This window comes from Pelobates fuscus, chromosome 1 (genome assembly GCF_036172605.1).
Source record: "Pelobates fuscus isolate aPelFus1 chromosome 1, aPelFus1.pri, whole genome shotgun sequence".
In the NCBI taxonomy this organism is placed as follows: Eukaryota; Metazoa; Chordata; class Amphibia; order Anura; family Pelobatidae; genus Pelobates; species Pelobates fuscus.
Window position 1 is genome coordinate 825,664 of NC_086317.1, and position 22,582 is coordinate 848,245.

The following is a 22,582-nucleotide window of genomic DNA, read 5'->3' on the forward strand; positions in this document are numbered from 1 at the left end:
GCCCTATCCCACCAAAAATCCCATAACCAGTATAGTTCCCTGGATGCCTTTGTCTTGTTTAATATTTTTAGTAATGATTGGGTATTCATTTTCCATGACTCGCATGCTGACCGCTTAGGTTTAAATATAGTGTAGAGACTTAAAAAGCATACCTCATATCCGGAGGAAGGTTCAGGGATACAGTACCTGGGTGAGGCCTCGCTCCTCCGCAGACATAGCAGTAGACTTGTTATGTTTAGTAGCATTGTATTTCATCCATTCAAGTCACAAGTTAGTGTCAGAGAAATCTGTCTCTACAGTCATAGTATCCTCAAATATGGGATGACTACCATGTCTTTTAAAGTCCTAATGTGTGGTTTGAGGGGATTAACAGTCATGTACGTGGCACTTACCCATTCAGGTGAGTCCTACATGTCCAGTAAGTAAAGGGTCTCCTGCTTATTGTATGAAGCTCCTCCCTTCCAATTCAGATTTTATTAGCTGTAATGCTTGGGAGAATAGATTCAAACTTAGTTTATTACCTTAAAATCATTTGGTACCCCCCTTGACACCCCTATGGCATTAATATATATATATGTGTGGGTAACACCGCCCTTTATAGGGGTGCTCCTTTTTGTCCTGGAGCACGAATGTGGTGTGTCAAGAGTACCTTGGTGATTGTCATGTATTATGTGTATGGACATAATAACCTTGGCTAGGGCACATTTACTTATTGTTAATCTTATAAACTTTGTCTCATGCTACCCTAGCACTAGCGGACTCAGATCATTTAAAAATTCAATATTAATATCACCACAAACTCAAGATAAGCAGACCATTCTGAAGAAGCTTCAACTGTGCGTAGGCACCTCAGACGTGAGGGCTGCAGAGTAAGGAGTACATCTGTTTCTCTTTAGTTTCACGAGGTCCCCTTTTGGGGTATTCGGCTTTCCATCAATGGCAGGTGGTCAGGCATTATTATGGCCATCAAAACACCCACTTGTTGATATTTTCTTCAACAAGTATCTTCGCTCTCTAAGAATGGAGTTTCAAAAAGGGTTGTCAAGATCAACAAATGCTACTTCCCATGAAGCAGAGGCAGGCTTTATTCTGGAATGATGAATCCACGGGGTGATCTCTGTAACTTTCAAGGTGCACTACTCAGCATGTGGTCTTGGTTATCACTTTGGTGGCTGGGTAGGCCTATGGCCATCCTGAAAACATGTCTACTATAACTAGTGCATATTTGAACCAGCCACTCTTTGGCATTCTGGGTGTAGTCAACTTGACTCTTCTGGAAGAGATAGTGAGGTTTGGCTAGATGCTTGGGGCTTTCCTCCATTCTTCCTTAGTTGCCCTTGGCACAAATGGCACAAGATCTACAGTAACTGCTGGTCAGAGAGGCAATTCCTGGTACTTCAGAGTATTTGTTGATCAAAAGAGTTCATGAGGGTTCGTTCTGGACAGATATGATGCTCCGTAGGCCCACTGGACCACTGCTGAGTATATGTTCTTGGGTAAGCAGAACTTGAAATTGTTGGGGTACAGCCCGTCTGCAAGGGCTGCCCTTTTCTGTTTCCAGCTTGTGTTTCTTCAGGGTCAGTAGCTGCTTGTGTTTCCTTCAGGAGCTTGAGGTCTGTGGGTAGGATCTTACATGGTGAATATGGGGGTTTCTTCAGCAGACACTCTATTGTCCACTTCCCTTAGTGCACTTACAACTTATCAGAGGATATATCAGGGGATATGTTGTGTTTTGGTGGACTTATGGGACTTTATAAAATATGAGGTTTTTCTGCCTGGAGATAATTGAGTTACATACAGTACTTTACTCAATTATCTCCCATGCAGAGGGGAGGGATTGTGTGGAGTATGTGGGAGTGTCAGGCATTGTAACACTGTTTTTATTGGTTTGTCAACTTTGTAACTCTGTGCCCCATCAGGTCCAGGTGGGTGTTCCCTTGCATGGGGACTTGCATATAAGGCCAGCTGTGGCACCATTAAAATTGAGTCCTGCTTAACCCTCAATCCATAGCTTGGTCTCGTGATTGGAGGGGAACTGCTATATCACTAGCTCTTATAATAGCTATACAGCTATACTCTCCTGGAGAAGAGGTCTTTCCCTCACGGTCCTGGATATCAGAGGTTGGTCCATGGTGGGAGGAAGACGGCGATATCCCAGCTAAGTTACGGCAGTTGTGGAGTGTAGGGGACCTGGCTGGTTATCCCCTTTGGTTAGAGTAGGTCAGACCCATTTCCACATTAAAGGGAAACTCCAGTGCCAGGAAAACGATCCGTTTTCCTGGCACTGGAGGGTCCTTCTCCCTCCCACCCACCAATCCCCAGTTACTGAAGGGGTGAAAACCCCTTCAGTCACTTACCTGAGGCAGCGGCGATGTCCCTCGCCGCTGTCTCCTCCTCCGCGACGCTCCTCCTACTGGCTCCGGCGGCCGCCGGGCGAGACTGATCCCGCCCACCGGCCAAGGAGACCTAATGCGCATGCGCGGCAATTCCGCGCATGCGCATTAGGTCTCCCCATAGGAAAGCATTGAAAACGAATTTCAATGCTTTCCTATGGGGATTTGAGCGACGCTGGAGGTCCTCACACAGCGTGAGGACGTCCAGTGACGCTCTAGCACAGGTTTCCTGTGCCATGGACCAGGAAGAGACCTCTAGTGGCTGTCTAGTAGACAGCCACTAGAGGTGGAGTTAACCCTGCAAGGTAATTATTGCAGTTTTTAAAAAATTGCAATAATTACACTTACAGGGTTAGGAGTAGTGAGAGTTGGCACCCAGACCACTCCAATGAGCAGAAGTGGTCTGGCTGCCTACAGTGTCCCTTTAAGGGCACACAGCTTTTTATGCACAGTCCCCCGTAGGGGGTTTCCATTCAGCACAGCACACACACATACAGGAGAGGGCTGGGGAACTGATAATCATCTCCCGCTCTGGGAGATACCAACAGGACACAGGGACACACATGAGTGCACTTCACATACAGGGGGGTGAACTTTGGGGCTTGACGCCCCTGGACGGGAATGGGGTACAGGGTTAAATTTTGTATGGAGGGATAGCACTGGGTCCCATCTGGGATCCCTGCAAAAAGTGGGTTGATCGGATGTACAGAGCCGGAGATAGCAGCGTCGAAAGTCTGGGGCTCAAGGCTCTGTACATCCCCGGAATCAGTTCCATGGTGTTGCTTGGTTTAGTGCGGTGAATTCAAACTTCGCGCCTAAACCAAGCAACGACCAATCAGCCGAACTGAAGTGAACCAAATCGCACCAATCAGCATTAGGGAAAGGAAGGAGTTTCGCCGCACAATCCGAAGAGAGGGTGCGAAACTTGGCTGCACCAATCCGTGCTTAAGGAGGATGGGGGTTTCGCGGCCCAATCAGAAGATAGGGTACGAAACCAGATGTCACCATTCCACTGAAAAGCGCGAAACGCATTCGCGCCAATCAGTGCCCAGGGACGGGAGGGTTTCGTCGCCCAATCAGATGGAAGGGCGCAAAACCCTGTTTGAATGAGCACTCATATTTGGATTGGTTGCTCACTCCCTGCAGAAAAAGTGGAAAATAGCTCAGTTGGGAGCAGGTAGAGTGATCCGTGACACTGGGATCAAAGTCAGTGTACACAGGCCGTTCGGGAGACGAATGCTCCCCCTGGTGACAGTTCGGCAATACAAACTGGCGGCCACCCAAGGGAAGCACACGCCGCTCGTTCCCTTGCAGTTTGTGGTTTTCACGCCTCGTTAGCGAGGTGTGAACATTCTAAGTAAACGTTCTAACTGAGATGCCAGGGTGGTCCGGCGCACAGGGCGCCGTGTGCCAAGCGCCCCCGGTCAGTCAAAAAAGTGTAGTGCAGGATTTACAGGCAAAATTATAGAAAAAGGGAAAGGAAAGAGGGGGAAACACACATTCTAATAGGCACATGCAATTAACAGTTTAGGCAATCCCGCCACATGGAGTCTTGTTGTGTCCGGTGCGGTACTTACGGTCCTCAGCAGCAGCTAGGAAGCATCTGTTGGTGGAGGTGCCCAGTCGGGGTACCAGGTGATCCGTTACACATGTCTTTTGGACTATTCCACTACCTTGGTTTATAAGATATACTTTTTCTATTCAGAGCCCTCTCCCTTTCCAAACCTGGGAGCCCAGTGTGCAAACTTGGGATTTAAAGATACAGGAACAATCTCCTTTTTTCATTTAATATACATTTACTTTTTAAAGGCAAGTTTGTATTGAAATATTTTTATGTTTTACTTATCTTATGCCTATGATTGTTCTTAGATTGTAATTCGATCAAAATAAAATCTGCATTGTTTTATGTAATCTGTATATGCGCCTCACTTTTGCGCTATCTTAGATTCTGCTAAATACATTACACGAGCAGCATTGGCGTGGACTCCATATACTTTACAAAATATTGTTTTCCACTGACTTTGGTGTCTATTACCCCAGAGCCACTTTATTCTGAACTATAATTTGTGATTGTGGATCCCGCTGAATGCATTTGGTTCTGAATTGTATTAATTGTATACTTTGTATAGGGTTCAGATGCAAACGCACCAATTTTGAATTATTAATGTTATTTACTAACGTGACAAGTGCAGAGAATTCATTTTGAATTTCAAAATTTAGACGCAGAGGTGCCCGAAAAGTGGGCAGAATTTAGCAGGATATTACTGGCAGTGCAGGGATTAGCGGGATATTACTGGCAGTGCAGGGATTAGCGGGATATTACTGGCAGTGCAGGGATTAGCGGGATATTACTGGCAGTGCAGGGATAAGCGGGATATTACTGGCAGTGCAGGGATTAGCGGGATATTACTGGCAGTGCAGGGATTAGCGGGATATTACTGGCAGTGCAGGGATTAGCTGGATATTACTGGCAGTGCAGGGATTAGCTGGATATTACTGGCAGTGCAGGGATTAGAGGGATATTACTGGCAGTGCAGGGATTAGCGGGATATTACTGGCAGTGCAGGGATTAGCAGGATATTACTGGCAGTGCAGGGATTAGCGGGATATTACTGGCAGTGCAGGGATTAGCGGGATATTACTGGCAGTGCAGGGATTAGCGGGATATTACTGGCAGTGCAGGGATTAGCGGGATATTACTGGCAGTGCATGGAATAGCGGGATATTACTGGCAGTGCAGGGATTAGCGGGATATTACTGGCAGTGCAGGTATTAGTGGGATATTACTGTCAGTGCAGGGATTAGCTGGATATTACTGGCAGTGCATGGATTAGTGGGATATTACTGGCAGTGCAGGGATTAGCAGGATATTACTGGCAGTGCAGGGATTAGCTGGATATTACTGGCAGTGCAGGGATTAGCGGGATATTACTGGCAGTGCATGGAATAGCGGGATATTACTGGCAGTGCAGGGATTAGCGGGATATTACTGGCAGTGCAGGGATTAGTGGGATATTACTGTCAGTGCAGGGATTAGCTGGATATTACTGGCAGTGCATGGATTAGTGGGATATTACTGGCAGTGCAGGGATTAGCTGGATATTACTGGCAGTGCAGGGATTAGAGGGATATTACTGGCAGTGCAGGGATTAGCGGGATATTACTGGCAGTGCAGGGATTAGCGGGATATTACTGGCAGTGCAGGGATTAGCGGGATATTACTGGCAGTGCAGGGATTAGCTGGATATTACTGGCAGTGCAGGGATTAGAGGGATATTACTGGCAGTGCAGGGATTAGCTGGATATTACTGGCAGTGCATGGATTAGTGGGATATTACTGGCAGTGCAGGGATTAGCTGGATATTACTGGCAGTGCAGGGATTAGCGGGATATTACTGGCAGTGCAGGGATTAGCGGGATATTACTGGCAGTGCAGGGATTAGCGGGATATTACTGGCAGTGCAGGGATTAGCGGGATATTACTGGCAGTGCAGGTATTAGCTGGATATTACTGGCAGTGCAGGGATTAGCGGGATATTACTGGCAGTACAGGGATTAGCAGGATATTACTGGCAGTGCATGGATTAGTGGGATATTACTGGCAGTGCAGGGATTAGCTGGATATTACTGGCAGTGCAGGGATTAGCGGGATATTACTGGCAGTGCAGGGATTAGCGGGATATTACTGGCAGTGCAGGGATTAGCGGGATATTACTGGCAGTGCAGGGATTAGCGGGATATTACTGGCAGTGCAGGGATTAGCTGGATATTACTGGCAGTGCAGGGATTAGAGGGATATTACTGGCAGTGCAGGGATTAGCTGGATATTACTGGCAGTGCATGGATTAGTGGGATATTACTGGCAGTGCAGGGATTAGCTGGATATTACTGGCAGTGCAGGGGTTAGCGGGATATTACTGGCAGTGCAGGGATTAGCGGGATATTACTGGCAGTGCAGGGATTAGCGGGATATTACTGGCAGTGCAGGGATTAGAGGGATATTACTGGCAGTGCAGGGATTAGCGGGATATTACTGGCAGTGCAGGGATTAGCTGGATATTACTGGCAGTGCAGGGATTAGAGGGATATTACTGGCAGTGCAGGGATTATCTGATATTACTGGCAGTGCATGGAATAGCGGGATATTACTGGCAGTGCATGGAATAGCGGGATATTACTGGCAGTGCATGGAATAGCGGGATATTACTGGCAGTGCATGGAATAGCGGGATATTACTGGCAGTGCATGGAATAGCGGGATATTACTGGCAGTGCAGGGATTAGCGGGATATTACTGGCAGTGCAGGGATTAGCAGGATATTACTGGCAGTGCAGTGATTAGCTGGATATTACTGGCAGTGCAGGGATTAGCGGGATATTACTGGCAGTGCAGGGATTAGCTGGATATTACTGGCAGTGCAGGGATTAGCTGGATATTACTGGCAGTGCAGGGATTAGAGGGATATTACTGGCAGTGTAGGGATTAGCGGGATATTACTGGCAGTGCAGGGATTAGCTGGATATCACTGACAGTGCAGGGATTAGCTGGATATTACTGGCAGTGCAGGGATTAGCAGGATATTACTGGCAGTGCAGGTATTAGCTGGATATTACTGGCAGTGCAGGGATTAGCGGGATATTACTGGCAGTGCAGGGATTAGCGGGATATTACTGGCAGTGCAGGTATTAGCTGGATATTACTGGCAGTGCAGGGATAAGCGGGATATTACTGGCAGTACAGGGATTAGCTGGATATTACTAGCAGTGCAGGGATTAGCTGGATATTACTGGCAGTGCAGGGATTAGCGGGATATTACTGGCAGTGCAGGGATTAGCTGGATATTACTGGCAGTGCAGGGTTTAGCGGGATATTACTGGCAGTGCAGGGATTAGCGGGATATTACTGGCAGTGCATGGATTAGCGGGATATTACTGGCAGTGCAGGGATTAGCTGGATATTACTGGCAGTGCAGGGATTAGAGGGATATTACTGGCAGTGCAGGGATTAGCTGGATATTACTGGCAGTGCAGGGTTTAGCGGGATATTACTGGCAGTGCAGGGATTAGCGGGATATTACTGGCAGTGCATGGATTAGCGGGATATTACTGGCAGTGCAGGGATTAGCTGGATATTACTGGCAGTGCAGGGATTAGCAGGATATTACTGACAGTGCAGGGATTAGCTGGATATTACTGGCAGTGCAGGGATTAGCGGGATATTACTGGCAGTGCAGGTATTAGCTGGATATTACTGGCAGTGCAGGGATAAGCGGGATATTACTGGCAGTACAGGGATTAGCAGGATATTACTGAAAGTGCAGGGATTAGCGGGATATTACTGGCAGTGCAGGGATTAGCTGGATATTACTGGCAGTGCAGGGATTAGCTGGATATTACTAGCAGTGCAGGGATTAGCTGGATATTACTGGCAGTGCAGGGATTAGCGGGATATTACTGGCAGTGCAGGGATTAGCTGGATATTACTGGCAGTGCAGGGTTTAGCGGGATATTACTGGCAGTGCAGGGATTAGCGGGATATTACTGGCAGTGCATGGATTAGCGGGATATTACTGGCAGTGCAGGGATTAGCTGGATATTACTGGCAGTGCAGGGATTAGAGGGATATTACTGGCAGTGCAGGGATTAGCGGGATATTACTGGCAGTGCAGGGATTAGCTGGATATTACTGGCAGTGCAGGGATTAGAGGGATATTACTGTCAGTGCAGGGATTATCTGATATTACTGGCAGTGCATGGAATAGCGGGATATTACTGGCAGTGCATGGAATAGCGGGATATTACTGGCAGTGCATGGAATAGCGGGATATTACTGGCAGTGCAGGGATTAGCGGGATATTACTGGCAGTGCAGGGATTAGCAGGATATTACTGGCAGTGCAGTGATTAGCTGGATATTACTGGCAGTGCAGGGATTAGCGGGATATTACTGGCAGTGCAGGGATTAGCTGGATATTACTGGCAGTGCAGGGATTAGAGGGATATTACTGGCAGTGTAGGGATTAGCGGGATATCACTGGCAGTGCAGGGATTAGCTGGATATCACTGACAGTGCAGGGATTAGCTGGATATTACTGGCAGTGCAGGGATTAGCGGGATATTACTGGCAGTGCAGGTATTAGCTGGATATTACTGGCAGTGCAGGGATAAGCGGGATATTACTGGCAGTACAGGGATTAGCAGGATATTACTGAAAGTGCAGGGATTAGAGGGATATTACTGGCAGTGCAGGGATTAGCAGGATATTACTGACAGTGCAGGGATTAGCTGGATATTACTGGCAGTGCAGGGATTAGCGGGATATTACTGGCAGTGCAGGTATTAGCTGGATATTACTGGCAGTGCAGGGATAAGCGGGATATTACTGGCAGTACAGGGATTAGCGGGATATTACTGGCAGTGCAGGGATTAGCTGGATATTACTGGCAGTGCAGGGATTAGAGGGATATTACTAGCAGTGCAGGGATTAGCTGGATATTACTGGCAGTGCAGGGATTAGCGGGATATTACTGGCAGTGCAGGGATTAGCGGGAGATTACTGGCAGTGCAGGGCTTAGCGGGATATTACTGGCAGTGCAGGGATTAGCGGGATATTACTGGCAGTGCAGGGATTAGCGGGATATTACTGGCAGTGCAGGGATTAGCGGGATATTACTGGCAGTGCAGGGATTAGCGGGATATTACTGGCAGTGCAGGGATTAGCAGGATATTACTGGCAGTGCAGGGATTAGCAGGATATTACTGACAGTGCAGGGATTAGCTGGATATTACTGGCAGTGCAGGGATTAGCGGGATATTACTGGCAGTGCAGGTATTAGCTGGATATTACTGGCAGTGCGGGGATAAGCGGGATATTACTGGCAGTACAGGGATTAGCAGGATATTACTGAAAGTGCAGGGATTAGAGGGATATTACTGGCAGTGCAGGGATTAGCTGGATATTACTGGCAGTGTAGGGATTAGCTGGATATAACTGTCAGTGCAGGGATTAGCTGGATACTTCTGGCAGTGCAGGAATTAGCTGGATATTACTAGCAGTGTAGGGATTAGCTGGATATGACTGGCAGTGCAGGGATTAGAGGGATATTACTGGCAGTGCAGGGATTAGCAGGATATTACTGGCAGTGCAGGGATTAGAGGGATATTACTGGCAGTGCAGGGATTAGCAGGATATTACTGGCAGTGCAGGGATTAGCTGGATATTACTGGCAGTGCAGAGATTAGCACAAATAGTTACAGTAATTAACTTCCATTTTACTGATTACAGTCAATTAAGGATCTGATTTTAGCAACTGACATGTCCCATCATTCTGAAATACTGCGAACATTACAGCAAACAGAGATCTTAAACCTATCAAACGCAGAACACGTGACAATGGTAAATAACTATAACAACTTCTCTGCATCCCGTATTCCTATCACAGACACCTTAGCCTATAACTGTACATATCACTGCTCTATTACAGGACCCTCACCCTATAACTGTACCTATCACTGGTCTATTACAGGACCCCTCACCCTATAACTGTACCTATCGCTGGTCTATTACAGGACCCCTCACCCTATAACTGTACCTATCACTGGTCTATTACAGGACCCCTCACCCTATAACTGTACCTATCACTGGTCTATTACAGGACCCCTCACCCTATAACTGTACCTATCGCTGGTCTATTACAGGACCCCTCACCCTATAACTGTACCTATCACTGCTCTATTACAGGACCCCTCACCCTATAACTGTACCTATCACTGCTCTATTACAGGACCCCTCACCCTATAAATGTATCTATCACTGGTCTATTACAGGACCCCTCACCCTATAACTGTACCTATCACTGGTCTATTACAGGACCCCTCACCCTATAACTGTACCTATCACTGCTCTATTACAGGACCCCTTACCCTATAAATGTATCTATCACTGGTCTATTACAGGACCTCTCACTCTATAACTGTACCTATCACTGGTCTATTACAGGACCTCTCACTCTATAACTGTACCTATCGCTGGTCTATTACAGGACCCCTCACCCTATAACTGTACCTATCACTGGTCTATTACAGGACCCCTCACCCTATAACTGTACCTATCACTGGTCTATTACAGGACCCCTCACCCTATAACTGTACCTATCACTGCTCTATTACAGGACCCCTCACCCTATAACTGTACCTATCACTGCTCTATTACAGGACCCCTCACCCTATAACTGTACCTATCACTGGTCTATTACAGGACCCCTCACCCTATAACTGTACCTATCACTGGTCTATTACATTTCCCCTCACCCTATAACTGTACCTATCACTGCTCTATTACAGGACCCCTCACCCTATAAATGTATCTATCACTGGTCTATTACAGGACCCCTCACCCTATAACTGTACCTATCACTGGTCTATTACAGGACCCCTCACCCTATAACTGTACCTATCACTGGTCTATTACAGGACCCCTCACCCTATAACTGTACCCATCGCTGGTCTATTACAGGACCCCTCACCCTATAACTGTACCTATCACTGCTCTATTACAGGACCCCTCACCCTATAAATGTATCTATCACTGGTCTATTACAGGACCCCTCACCCTATAACTGTACCTATCACTGGTCTATTACAGGACCCCTCACCCTATAACTGTACCTATCACTGGTCTATTACAGGACCCCTCACCTTATAACTGTACCTATCGCTGGTCTATTACAGGACCCCTCACCCTATAACTGTACCTATCACTGCTCTATTACAGGACCCCTCACCCTATAAATGTATCTATCACTGGTCTATTACAGGACCCCTCACCCTATAACTGTACCTATCACTGGTCTATTACAGGACCCCTCACCCTATAACTGTACCTATCACTGGTCTATTACAGGACCCCTCACCTTATAACTGTACCCATCGCTGGTCTATTACAGGACCCCTCACCCTATAACTGTACCTATCACTGCTCTATTACAGGACCCCTCACCCTATAAATGTATCTATCACTGGTCTATTACAGGACCCCTCACCCTATAACTGTACCTATCACTGGTCTATTACAGGACCCCTCACCCTATAACTGTACCTATCACTGGTCTATTACAGGACCCCTCACCTTATAACTGTACCTATCACTGGTCTATTACAGGACCCCTCATCCTATAACTGTACCTATCGCTGGTCTATTACAGGACCTCTCACTCTATAACTGTACCTATCCCTGGTCTATTACAGGACCCCTCACCCTATAACTGTACCTATCACTGGTCTATTACAGGACCCCTCACCTTATAACTGTACCTATCACTGGTCTATTACAGGACCCCTCATCCTATAACTGTACCTATCGCTGGTCTATTACAGGACCTCTCACTCTATAACTGTACCTATCCCTGGTCTATTACAGGACCCCTCGTCCTATAACTATAAAAGTTTATTGTTTTAGTCAATATATGTGGTTGTAACACATTTATTTTGTTACAATTCAAAGCTGAAGAAGAGTTTGATCAAATTCTGTGACATTTCTAATGAGGCTCGACCTGCAGATCAGGCAGATATTTGGGCAGACGCGTTATTTGAAGAGTACTTTATTCAGGTACAGTGTCAGTTTTATGTTTTATGTTTCCTTAGGTGTGTTTCTTCAAAATGTGGACAAAGCGACATTGTAAACATCAACGCTACTTCATCAAAAAGAATGGTTTTAATTCACAGTGGTATTGGTCTCTGACAATTTAAAAACTTTGCCCTTTCTGAGAAACCTCACAGAGCTCCGTTGGGTTCAATGCTTCTCACAGAGCTCCGCTGGATTCAATGCTTCTCACAGAGCTCCGCTGGATTCAATGCTTCTCACAGAGCTCCGCTGGATTCAATGCTTCTCACAGAGCTCCGTTGGGTTCAATGCCTCTCACAGAGCTCCGCAGGATTCAATGCTTCTCACAGAGCACCTCTGGATTCAATGCTTCTCACAGAGCTCTGCTGGATTCAATGCTTCTCACAGAGCTCTGCTGGATTCAATGCTTCTCACAGAGCTCCGCTGGATTCAATGAATCTCACAGAGCTCCGCTGGGTTCAATGCTTCTCACAGAGCTCCGTTGGGTTCAATGCTTCTCACAGAGCTCCGCTGGGTTCAATGCTTCTCACAGAGCTCCGCTGGGTTCAATGCTTCTCACAGAGCTCCGCTGGGTTCAATGCTTCTCACAGAGCTCCGCTGGGTTCAATGCTTCTCACAGAGCTCCGTTGGGTTCAATGCTTCTCACAGAGCTCCGTTGGGTTCAATGCTTCTCACAGAGCTCCGCTGGGTTCAATGCTTCTCACAGAGCTCCGCTGGGTTCAATGCTTCTCACAGAGCTCCACTGGGTTCAATGCTTCTCACAGAGTTCCGCAGGGTTCAATGCTTCTCACAGAGTTCCGCTGGATTCAATGCTTCTCACAGAGCTCTGCTGGATTCAATGCTTCTCACAGCACTCCGCTGGGTTCAATGCTTCTCACAGAGCTCCGTTGGGTTCAATGCTTCTCACAGAGCTCCGTTGGGTTCAATGCTTCTCACAGAGCTCCGTTGGGTTCAATGCTTCTCACAGAGCTCCGCTGGGTTCAATGCTTCTCACAGAGCTCCGCTGGGTTCAATGCTTCTCACAGAGCTGCGCTGGGTTCAATGCTTCTCACAGAGCTCCGCTGGGTTCAATGCTTCTCACAGAGCTCCGCTGGGTTCAATGCTTCTCACAGAGCTCCGCAGGATTCAATGCTTCTCACAGAGCTCTACTGGATTCAATGCTTCTCAGAGAGCTCCGCTGGATTCAATGCTTTTTACAGAGCTCCACTGGAATCAATGCTTCTCTCAGAGCTCAGCTGGATTCAATGCTTTTTACAGAGCTCCGCTGGATTCAATGCTTCTCACAGAGCTCTGCTGGATTCAATGCTTTTTACAGAGCACCGCTCGGTTTAATGTTTCTGTGAGAAGCACTGGTTCTCTATGAGAGGCATTGGATTGGACAAAAGTCATTAGAACGGATGAGTTCTTTAGAGAAGCATTTGATTGGACAGTTTCACTTGCTAAGCAGGCATGCGCATGCTCGGAGCTGGAAAAGGGGCAAAGACAGGGTTGACAGAGGGAAGGCGGTGAAGTTACAGTTGAAAAACAAAAACAAGGCTAATGGGAGGTAGGGACAGTGGTGAAAACTTAAATTAAAGCAGGGTGGGAGGGAGCAGTGTACGCTGACATCATACGTAATTTTTGCACAGACTTTGGAACAATGTTCTAGGCTGCCTAATTCACGTGTTACACCCCCTGACACAAGTTCAAATATTTCAACATGTGCAATGTTTCAGCTAGAAATACTACACATCCAGATTCCTACCAGCATAAACACTTCTAAAAGTGTTAACGCCGTAAAATGCAACCTTTGAAAAGCTGCTATTAAACATCATAACTATTTCAAATTATCTAAAGGGAATTGATTGGAGGGTAGATAAATATTAGTTATTTAAATTTTCACCTGATTTTACATGACATGCTTCCCTTTCAGAGTGACCGCGAGAAAGCTGAAGATCTCCCTGTCACCCCATACATGGACCGAGATATTGTGTCAAAAGCCGAATCCCAGAGCTCATTCATCAGCTTCCTGATTATTCCCTTGTGTCAGACACTCGGCAAGGTAAGACAGAGCATTGGGGACAGTATGAGGTCAGAACTTGGGGACAGGATGACATCAGACACAGAGCATGGGGACAGTGTGAGATCACAACCTGGAGACAGAATGACATCAGACAAGGAGCATGGGGACCGTGTGAGTTCAGAACCTGGAGACAGAATGACATCAAACACAGAGCATGGGGACAGTGTGAGGTCACAACCTGGAAACAGAATGACATCAGACACAGGGCATGGGGACAGTGTGAGGTCACAAACTGGAGCCTGGAGACAGAATGACATCAGACACAGAGCGTGGGGACAGTGTGAGGCCACAACCTGGAGACAGAATGACATCAGACACAGAGCATGGGGACAGTGTAAGTTCAGAACCTGGAGAACGAATGACATCAGACGCAGAACACGGGGACAGTGTGAGATCACAACCTGGAGACAGAATGACATCAGACACAGAGCATGGGGACAGTGTGAGGTCAGAATCTGGAGACAGAATGACATCAGAAGCAGAGCATGGGGACACAGAATGACATCAGACGCAGAGCATGGGGACAGTGTGAGGTCACAACATGGATACAGAATGACATCAGACGCAGAGCGTGGGGACAGGATAACATCATACCTAGTGCATTGGGGACAGTGTAAGGTCAGAACCTGGGGACCGGATAACATCATACGTAGAGCATCGGGGACAGTGTGAGGTCAGAACCTGGGGACAGGATGACAGACACAGAGCATGGGGACAGTGTGAGGTCAGAATCTGGAGACAGAATGACATCAGACGCAGAGCATGGGGACACAGAATGACATCAGACGCAGAGCATGGGGACAGTGTGAGGTCACAACCTGGAGACAAAATTACATCAGACGCAGAGCATGGGGACAGTGTGAGGTCACAATCTGGAGCCTGGAGACAGAATGACATCAGACAAGGAGCATGGGGACAGTGTGAGTTCAGATCCTGGAGACAGAATGACATCAGACACAGAGCGTGGGGACAGTGTGAGATCACAACCTGGAGACAGAATGACATCAGACAAGGAGCATGGGGACAGTGTGAGTTCAGAACCTGGAGACAGAATGACATCAGACACAATTTCAGGGATGTACAGAGCCTCTAGCCCCAGACTTTGGATGCTGATATTTTGGGCTCTGTACATCCAATCGTCCACTTTTTGCAGGGTTCGCAGGTGGGACCCGGGGCTATTTATCCATATACATTTCAACCCAGTAACCCATCCCCGTACCGGGGCACCGAGCCCCAAAGTTCACCCCCCTGTATGTAATGTGTTTTCATGTGTGTCCTGTTAGTATCTCCCAGAGCGGGAAATGGTTATCTGTAACCCAGCCCCCTTCTGCCCGGGAACTGCTTTGTATTGGATGGAGACCCCCTTGTGGGGGGGGGGGGGGTCTGTGCATAAAAAGCGGTGTGCCCAAATAAAGATTTTTAATGGTTGTACCCTGGAACTGCGTGTCATCCAGTTACTAGGGGAAATGGGTCTGACCTATAAAGGAAGGGAATAACCAGCCCGGTTGGCTGTGGCAACTTTCAGCAGGATAATGTGCCCTGTCACACTGTAAAAATTGTTCAGGAATGGTTTGAGGAACATGACAAAGTGTTCATGATGCTGCAATGACCTCCACATTCCCCTGATCTCATTTCGATTAAACATTTGTGGGATGTGCTGGAACAATAAATCCAATCAATGGAGGCCCCATCTCGCAACTTGCAGGACTTAAAGGATCTTCCGCTTATGTCTTGGTGCCAGATACTACAGTACACATTCAGGGGTCTTGTGGATTCCATACCACAACGTATAAAGCTGTTTTGGCAGCATGAGGTGGAGCTATACGATATTAGGCAGGTGGTTTTAATGGTGAGGCTAAGCTGTGTATTTAATTTTTTTGTTCCAGGAGTATCAATACGTTGTGTTTGACCCCTTAAGGACCAAACTTCTGGAATAAAAGGGAATCATGACGTGTCAGACATGTCATGTGTTCTTAAGGGGTTAAAGTGGATTTGTCACATCAAACTAGTGTTTCTACTATTATTTCCACATCTCTTCCTCTTTCAGAATCTGTTCTTTTCTGAGATCCCTTAAAACAAAGGACAAAGTAGGGGCTTTCATGGAAAAATATATAGTCCCTACTTTGTCTTGTGTTTTAAGAAATGGGTCAGAAATGAAAAAAAGATGAACAGACTGAAAGAGGAAGATAAGAGGAAACAATAGGATAAAGGTAAGCTTGAGGTGACAGATCCCTATTCTCTCTCCTTTTGTCCTATTTTCACCCTACCTGTACATTTTGTGAGGTTAATATATCAACATGCTAACACCTAATATTCTGATCTCAGATCTTACCACAGCTGAACACCCTGATGATGGAACCGTTATCAGAAGCAAAGCAACGTTACCAAGAGCAAATGGAGGTAATAATGGAGCAAAACTGGAAAGAGGAAAAGGGGGAGAAATAGCAAAGAGCATTAGGAGGATGGAGAATAAAGGGAGACCTAGAGGCAATGTATGATCAGAAAATAAAAAGAATAGTAAAATGAGGAAAGGTAAGTCAAAGATAACATAATGAAGGCTTTAGAGAAGGTTTAAAACAGAAAAAAATAAAATAAAACATGAAACTGACAAGCTGAGGGAAAGAAGGAGCTTGAGTAATAACTATCGCTAAAATGGGACAAAGAAGATAAATAAATATCAGGAAGTGAGGACAAGCAGAATAGGAAGGAGTGAGACACGGGGATGGTAGAAGAGCCTAGAGCAGCCATGAAGGAGGTGGGAAGCAAAGAAAAAGTCACAAAGGAAGGGAGAAGAGGAAATAATGAGCCCTTTGGGAAGGTAAGAGAGGATAGAGCAAGCCATAGATTAGGTAGAAGAGCACAGACCAGCAATAGATTAGGTAGGAGATAGAGTAAGCAATGAGGAAGGTCAGAGGTAAGATAGAGGATAGAGCAAGCCATAGATTAGGTAGAAGAGCACAGACCAGCAATAGATTAGGTAGGAGATAGAGTAAGCAATGAGGAAGGTCAGAGGTAAGATAGAGGATAGAGCAAGCCATAGATTAGGTAGAAGAGCACAGACCAGCAATAGATTAGGTAGGAGATAGAGTAAGCAATGAGGAAGGTCAGAGGTAAGAGAGGATAGAGCAAGCCATAGATTAGGTAGAAGAGCACAGACCAGCAATAGATTAGGTAGGAGATAGAGTAAGCAATGAGGAAGGTCAGAGGTAAGAGAGGATAGAGCAAGCCATAGATTAGGTAGAAGAGCACAGACCAGCCATAGATTAGGTAGGAGATAGAGTAAGCAATGAGGAAGGTCAGAGGTAAGAGAGGATAGAGCAAGCCATAGATTAGGTAGAAGAGCACAGACCAGCCATAGATTAGGTAGGAGATAGAGTAAGCAATGAGGAAGGTCAGAGGTAAGAGAGGATAGAGCAAGCCATAGATTAGGTAGAAGAGCACAGACCAGCCATAGATTAGGTAGGAGATAGAGTAAGCAATGAGGAAGGTCAGAGGTAAGAGAGGATAGAGCAAGCTAACGGGTGAGGAAGAAGGTGAAAGAGCGAGCCAATGGGGGAGGAAGATAGAGCAAGTAAACGGGAGAGGAAGGAAGGGAATAGAGTGAGCCAATTGGGGAGGAAGATAGAGCAAGCTAACGGGTGAGGAAGAAGGTGAAAGAGCGAGCCAATGGGGGAGGAATGAGGGCAGAGTGCGACAGTGAGTAAATGGGATGGAGGGGAATTGGAAGTTCTCGTCTGTACTAACACTTAGTATTTTCCAGGCTCAGAAGGCGGCCTTATGATGTCACCGAGTCTGTTGTCCACACAATGTGGTTACGGCCATGAACAGTGGGGCCTGGAAATCACCATGGTGTTTGGATTCTCTCTCATTGATTTGTAAAATATTATTTTAATAGTTTTGAATGTAAGAATAAAAGTGTGTCCTGTTTTATTCCACATGATATTTCGGTTTCTTTCTCGGTGTCTTAAAGGGACTCTCCAGTGCCAGAAAAACAAACTGTTTTCCTGGCACTGCAGGTCACCCCCCATCCCATGTTGCTGAACGGTTAAAACCCCTTCAGTGACTTACCTGTTGTGCAGAAAATAAGACGTATTTTCGGCATTTTCTTCTTTTATGCGTGACTTTCCACTGTATTCGTTTATTTGGGATTTATTGGTTCGGTAGATTAAACTACCGAACACCGACCACCCTCCTGGCTAATTACCTTCAAAGGGAACAGTCTATTAAGCGCTCTCTGGGCGGATGCCGTTCGTAAATGCGAATGCCACGTGGAAGAGAAAACGGCAGCCATCTTGTTTTCACGAAAGGAGGCAGCAGGACTTGGTCGTCAAGTGTCTGGAACTAAAATCGGACACTCGACTTCCCGAACCACCGCTGAAGCATGCAAACGCCTGCTTCCTTTTGTTGCCGAACAGCTAGGAGAGCGCCATTCAGTAGTTTGGTTCATACGAACACGGGGAGCAATCGCTCCTATGAGCCTGGAGGCTCCATTCGTGCTTTTATTCGTTTTTATGCTGTTCTCTGAATTGACCGACCGCACACACTGAATTTGTGTAACTGTTTTTGGACAGGAGCCTCGTGTGCGGTCGGTGAACTAAGACTTCCATACTTTGAGAACCCCCGAACCGATCTGGGTGAAATTTAAATATGTTGGTCTCCCAGATCAGGGCTATCAGGGGACATTTGTGAGGATACCTTGTGTATAAAGGGGTGATCCAAGTTTTGGGGAAATTGTGTGTCCTCTGCCTGGAGATAATTGGGTTATTCCTTAACTTATCTCAGAATCTCCAAGGCAGAGGAAGGGAGGGTTTTACTGTAAAACTGTATTATGATTGGTTGTTCCTTTTGCAGGAGGATTTCCATAAAAGCCAGTGTGGCGTCAATAAAGATTATTCCTGTTGTACCCTTCATGAAGTCTAGGCTCATGCTTGGGGAATATTTTATTTGCTGGTGAAAAGCGTCTTGGAAGCTGCATTCATCTACACTATTCCTACACCCTAACTGCAGTTATAATCACTTATGCTTAGCTATTGGGAAAGGAATAGAAGACCTCAGTACCATAACCACTGAAGGTCTTAACACCTGTATCCGATGTCCCTCGGCGCTGAGTCAGGGTCCGCCCACGCTCCTCCCGCACCTTCATCCAGTGGGGGAAACCTATTGAGCATGTGCGGCCGCCGGCGGGGGAAACCTAATGCACATAAAAAAAAAAAAAATGCTTTCAATCCTTTCCTATGGGGATTTCAGCGACACTGGAGGTCCTCACATAGCGTGAGGACGTCCAGCGACGTTATAGCACACCTTTCATGTGCTATAAACATGGAAGTGCCCTCTAGTAGCGGTCTAGTAGACAGTCACTAGAGGAGGAGTTAAACCTGCAAGGTAATTATATAATTTATGAAAACTGCAATAATTACACTTGCAGGGTTAAGGCTGGTGGGAGTTGGCACCCAGACCACTTCAATGAGCAGAAGTGGTCTGGGTGCCTGGAGTGTCCCTTTAAATTTCACAACAGATGGTGAATAAAACCCTAATATTGGACTCACAGGCAGTAACATTCCCGCCATAGTCATCCTCACACAATGAGTGTGTGTTATAAGAGAAAGTAGAAGTAGATCTTACACAGTAAAATAAGTAAGTAAAGGGCTCTCAGCCCAAAAAGTGACAATTTACTGAGAAACACACAAAATGCAGATATTCCATAACATGATAAATCCAGGCACTATTTACAATAAGCAGATTCCACCACTGTCCTCATTGAAGAACATTCCCAGTCTTCTTACTAGAGCCATTCTCTGGTCATTAAAAACAATTAGAAATGATAAACATTCAAAGAATCCTGACCGACTTCCTCTGTACTGGAGTCCGGTGCCATCACGCTGAGAATCACTTTAAAACTACCGTTCAGTTTTACGCAGTTTACTGGCCAGATCTGGATGATCGGAAGTGGTCTTGCGTTTTTCCGTTTCAAGCCGTGCTTCTTTCTTGCGTAGATAAGAAGCCATATTATCACACATCACTTTATACAAACCCTTGAAACGATTTTCAGGGGTCGCAGATCCTGCAGAGAGATTATTAAAAAAAGTAAAGAATTTTAAAAAGGGGTTTTGTTTTTTTAAGTTTGCCGGAACATATATTTTAGTCACACTTTATACAGAATGCCCCATACTGCACGCATGCGAGAGGAAGACCTGCCTCTCACTTCCTCCATGATTGGGGGTCAGAATGGATGCACGCACCATTCCATTGTGAGATGGTCATATCTATTCACAGAGCACCACCACCTCTGCCCTCACTCTGCAACAGCCATGAGAACGCTCAGCTTCTGCTATGCAGCTTTTATGGTAGGAGGTGGACAAGTGGGGAGAGATCAGAACATGGAAGCAATGAGAGAAGCTAGCCTGTCCACAGAAGCAATGAGAGGAGTTGGATGGGAGGGGCCAGCCTGATGACAGGAGCAATAAAAGGGGTTGGATGGTAGGGGCCAGCCTGATGACAGGAGCAATGAGAGGAGTTGGATGGGAGGGGCCAGCCTGATGACAGGAGCAATAAGAGGAGTTGGATAGGAGGGGCCAGCCTGATGACAGGAGCAATGAGAGGGGTTGGATGGGAGGGGCCAGCCTGATGACAGGAGCAATGAGAGGAGTTGGATGGGAGGGGCCAGCCTGATGACAGGAGCAATGAGAGGGGTTGGATGGTAGGGGCCAGCCTGATGACAGGAGCAATAAGAGGAGTTGGATAGGAGGGGCCAGCCTGATGACAGGAGCAATAAAAGGGGTTGGATGGGAGGGGCCAGCCTGATGACAGGAGCAATGAGAGGAGTTGGGTGGGAGGAGCCAGCCTGATGACAGGAGCAATGAGAGGAGTTGGATGGGAGGGGCCAGCCTGATGACAGGAGCAATAAGAGGAGTTGGATAGGAGGGGCCAGCCTGATGACAGGAGCAATAAAAGGGGTTGGATGGTAGGGGCCAGCCTGATGACAGGAGCAATGAGAGGAGTTGGATGGGAGGGGCCAGCCTGATGACAGGAGCAATGAGAGGGGTTGGATGGGAGGGGCCAGCCTGATGACAGGAGCAATGAGAGGAGTTGGATGGGAGGGGCCAGCCTGATGACAGGAGCAATGAGAGGGGTTGGATGGTAGGGGCCAGCCTGATGACAGGAGCAATAAGAGGAGTTGGATAGGAGGGGCCAGCCTGATGACAGGAGCAATGAGAGGGGTTGGATGGGAGGGGCCAGCCTGATGACAGGAGCAATGAGAGGGGTTGGATGGTAGGGGCCAGCCTGATGACAGGAGCAATGAGAGGAGTTGGATGGGAGGAGCCAGCCTGATGACAGGAGCAATGAGAGGAGTTGGATGGGAGGGGCCAGCCTGATGACAGGAGCAATGAGAGGGGTTGGATGGTAGGGGCCAGCCTGATGACAGGAGCAATAAGAGGAGTTGGATAGGAGGGGCCAGCCTGATGACAGGAGCAATGAGAGGGGTTGGATGGGAGGGGCCAGCCTGATGACAGGAGCAATGAGAGGGGTTGGATGGTAGGGGCCAGCCTGATGACAGGAGCAATGAGAGGAGTTGGATGGGAGGAGCCAGCCTGATGACAGGAGCAATGAGAGGAGTTGGATGGGAGGGGCCAGCCTGATGACAGGAGCAATGAGAGGAGTTGGATGGGAGGGGCCAGCCTGATGACAGGAGCAATGAGAGGGGTTGGATGGGAGGGGCCAGCCTGATGACAGGAGCAATGAGAGGAGTTGGATGGGAGGGGCCAGCCTGATGACAGGAGCAATGAGAGGGGTTGGATGGTAGGGGCCAGCCTGATGACAGGAGCAATAAGAGGAGTTGGATAGGAGGGGCCAGCCTGATGACAGGAGCAATGAGAGGGGTTGGATGGGAGGGGCCAGCCTGATGACAGGAGCAATGAGAGGAGTTGGATGGGAGGAGCCAGCCTGATGACAGGAGCAATGAGAGGAGTTGGATGGGAGGAGCCAGCCTGATGACAGGAGCAATGAGGAGTTGGATGGGAGGGGCCAGCCTGATGACAGGAGCAATAAAAGGGGTTGGATGGGAGGGGCCAGCCTGATGACAGGAGCAATGAGAGGAGTTGGGTGGGAGTAGCCAGCCTGATGACAGGAGCAATAAAAGGGGTTGGATGGGAGGGGCCAGCCTGATGACAGGAGCAATGAGAGGAGTTGGATGGGAGGGGCCAGCCTGATGACAGGAGCAATAAAAGGGGTTGGATGGGAGGGGCCAGCCTGATGACAGGAGCAATGAGAGGAGTTGGGTGGGAGTAGCCAGTCTGATGACAGGAGCAATGAGAGGAGTTGGATGGGAGGGGCCAGCCTGATGACAGGAGCAATAAAAGGGGTTGGATGGGAGGGGCCAGCCTGATGACAGGAGCAATGAGAGGAGTTGGATGGGAGGAGCCAGCCTGATGACAGGAGCAATGAGAGGAGTTGGATGGGAGGGGCCAGCCTGATGACAGGTGCAATGAGAGGAGTTGGATGGGAGGGGC

General features: G+C 47.4%; 2 protein-coding genes across 5 annotated transcripts in view; one reads left to right on the top strand and one right to left on the bottom strand.

Moving 5' to 3' along the window:
• The window catches only part of LOC134601104 (high affinity cGMP-specific 3',5'-cyclic phosphodiesterase 9A-like), a 99,608-nt gene extending 81,598 nt beyond the window's left edge, over positions 1-18,010 (top strand). For 3 of the 4 annotated variants that reach the window (XM_063445538.1, XM_063445550.1, XM_063445544.1), the window contains 5 exons: positions 9,677-9,787; positions 11,894-11,998; positions 13,926-14,054; positions 16,401-16,475; positions 17,836-18,010. In XM_063445538.1, the coding sequence (XP_063301608.1) occupies positions 9,677-9,787; positions 11,894-11,998; positions 13,926-14,054; positions 16,401-16,475; positions 17,836-17,856 (441 nt within the window). In that variant the 3' untranslated portion in view covers positions 17,857-18,010. The remainder of the gene's footprint in view (positions 1-9,676; positions 9,788-11,893; positions 11,999-13,925; positions 14,055-16,400; positions 16,476-17,835) is intronic. The other variant, XM_063445557.1, reaches the window with a different exon arrangement.
• A 1,704-nt stretch (positions 18,011-19,714) lies between these two features.
• The window catches only part of WDR4 (WD repeat domain 4), a 40,086-nt gene continuing 37,218 nt past the window's right edge, over positions 19,715-22,582 (bottom strand). The window contains exon 11 of the mRNA XM_063445526.1: positions 19,715-20,136. Within this exon, the coding sequence (XP_063301596.1) occupies positions 19,973-20,136 (164 nt within the window). The 3' untranslated portion in view covers positions 19,715-19,972. The remainder of the gene's footprint in view (positions 20,137-22,582) is intronic.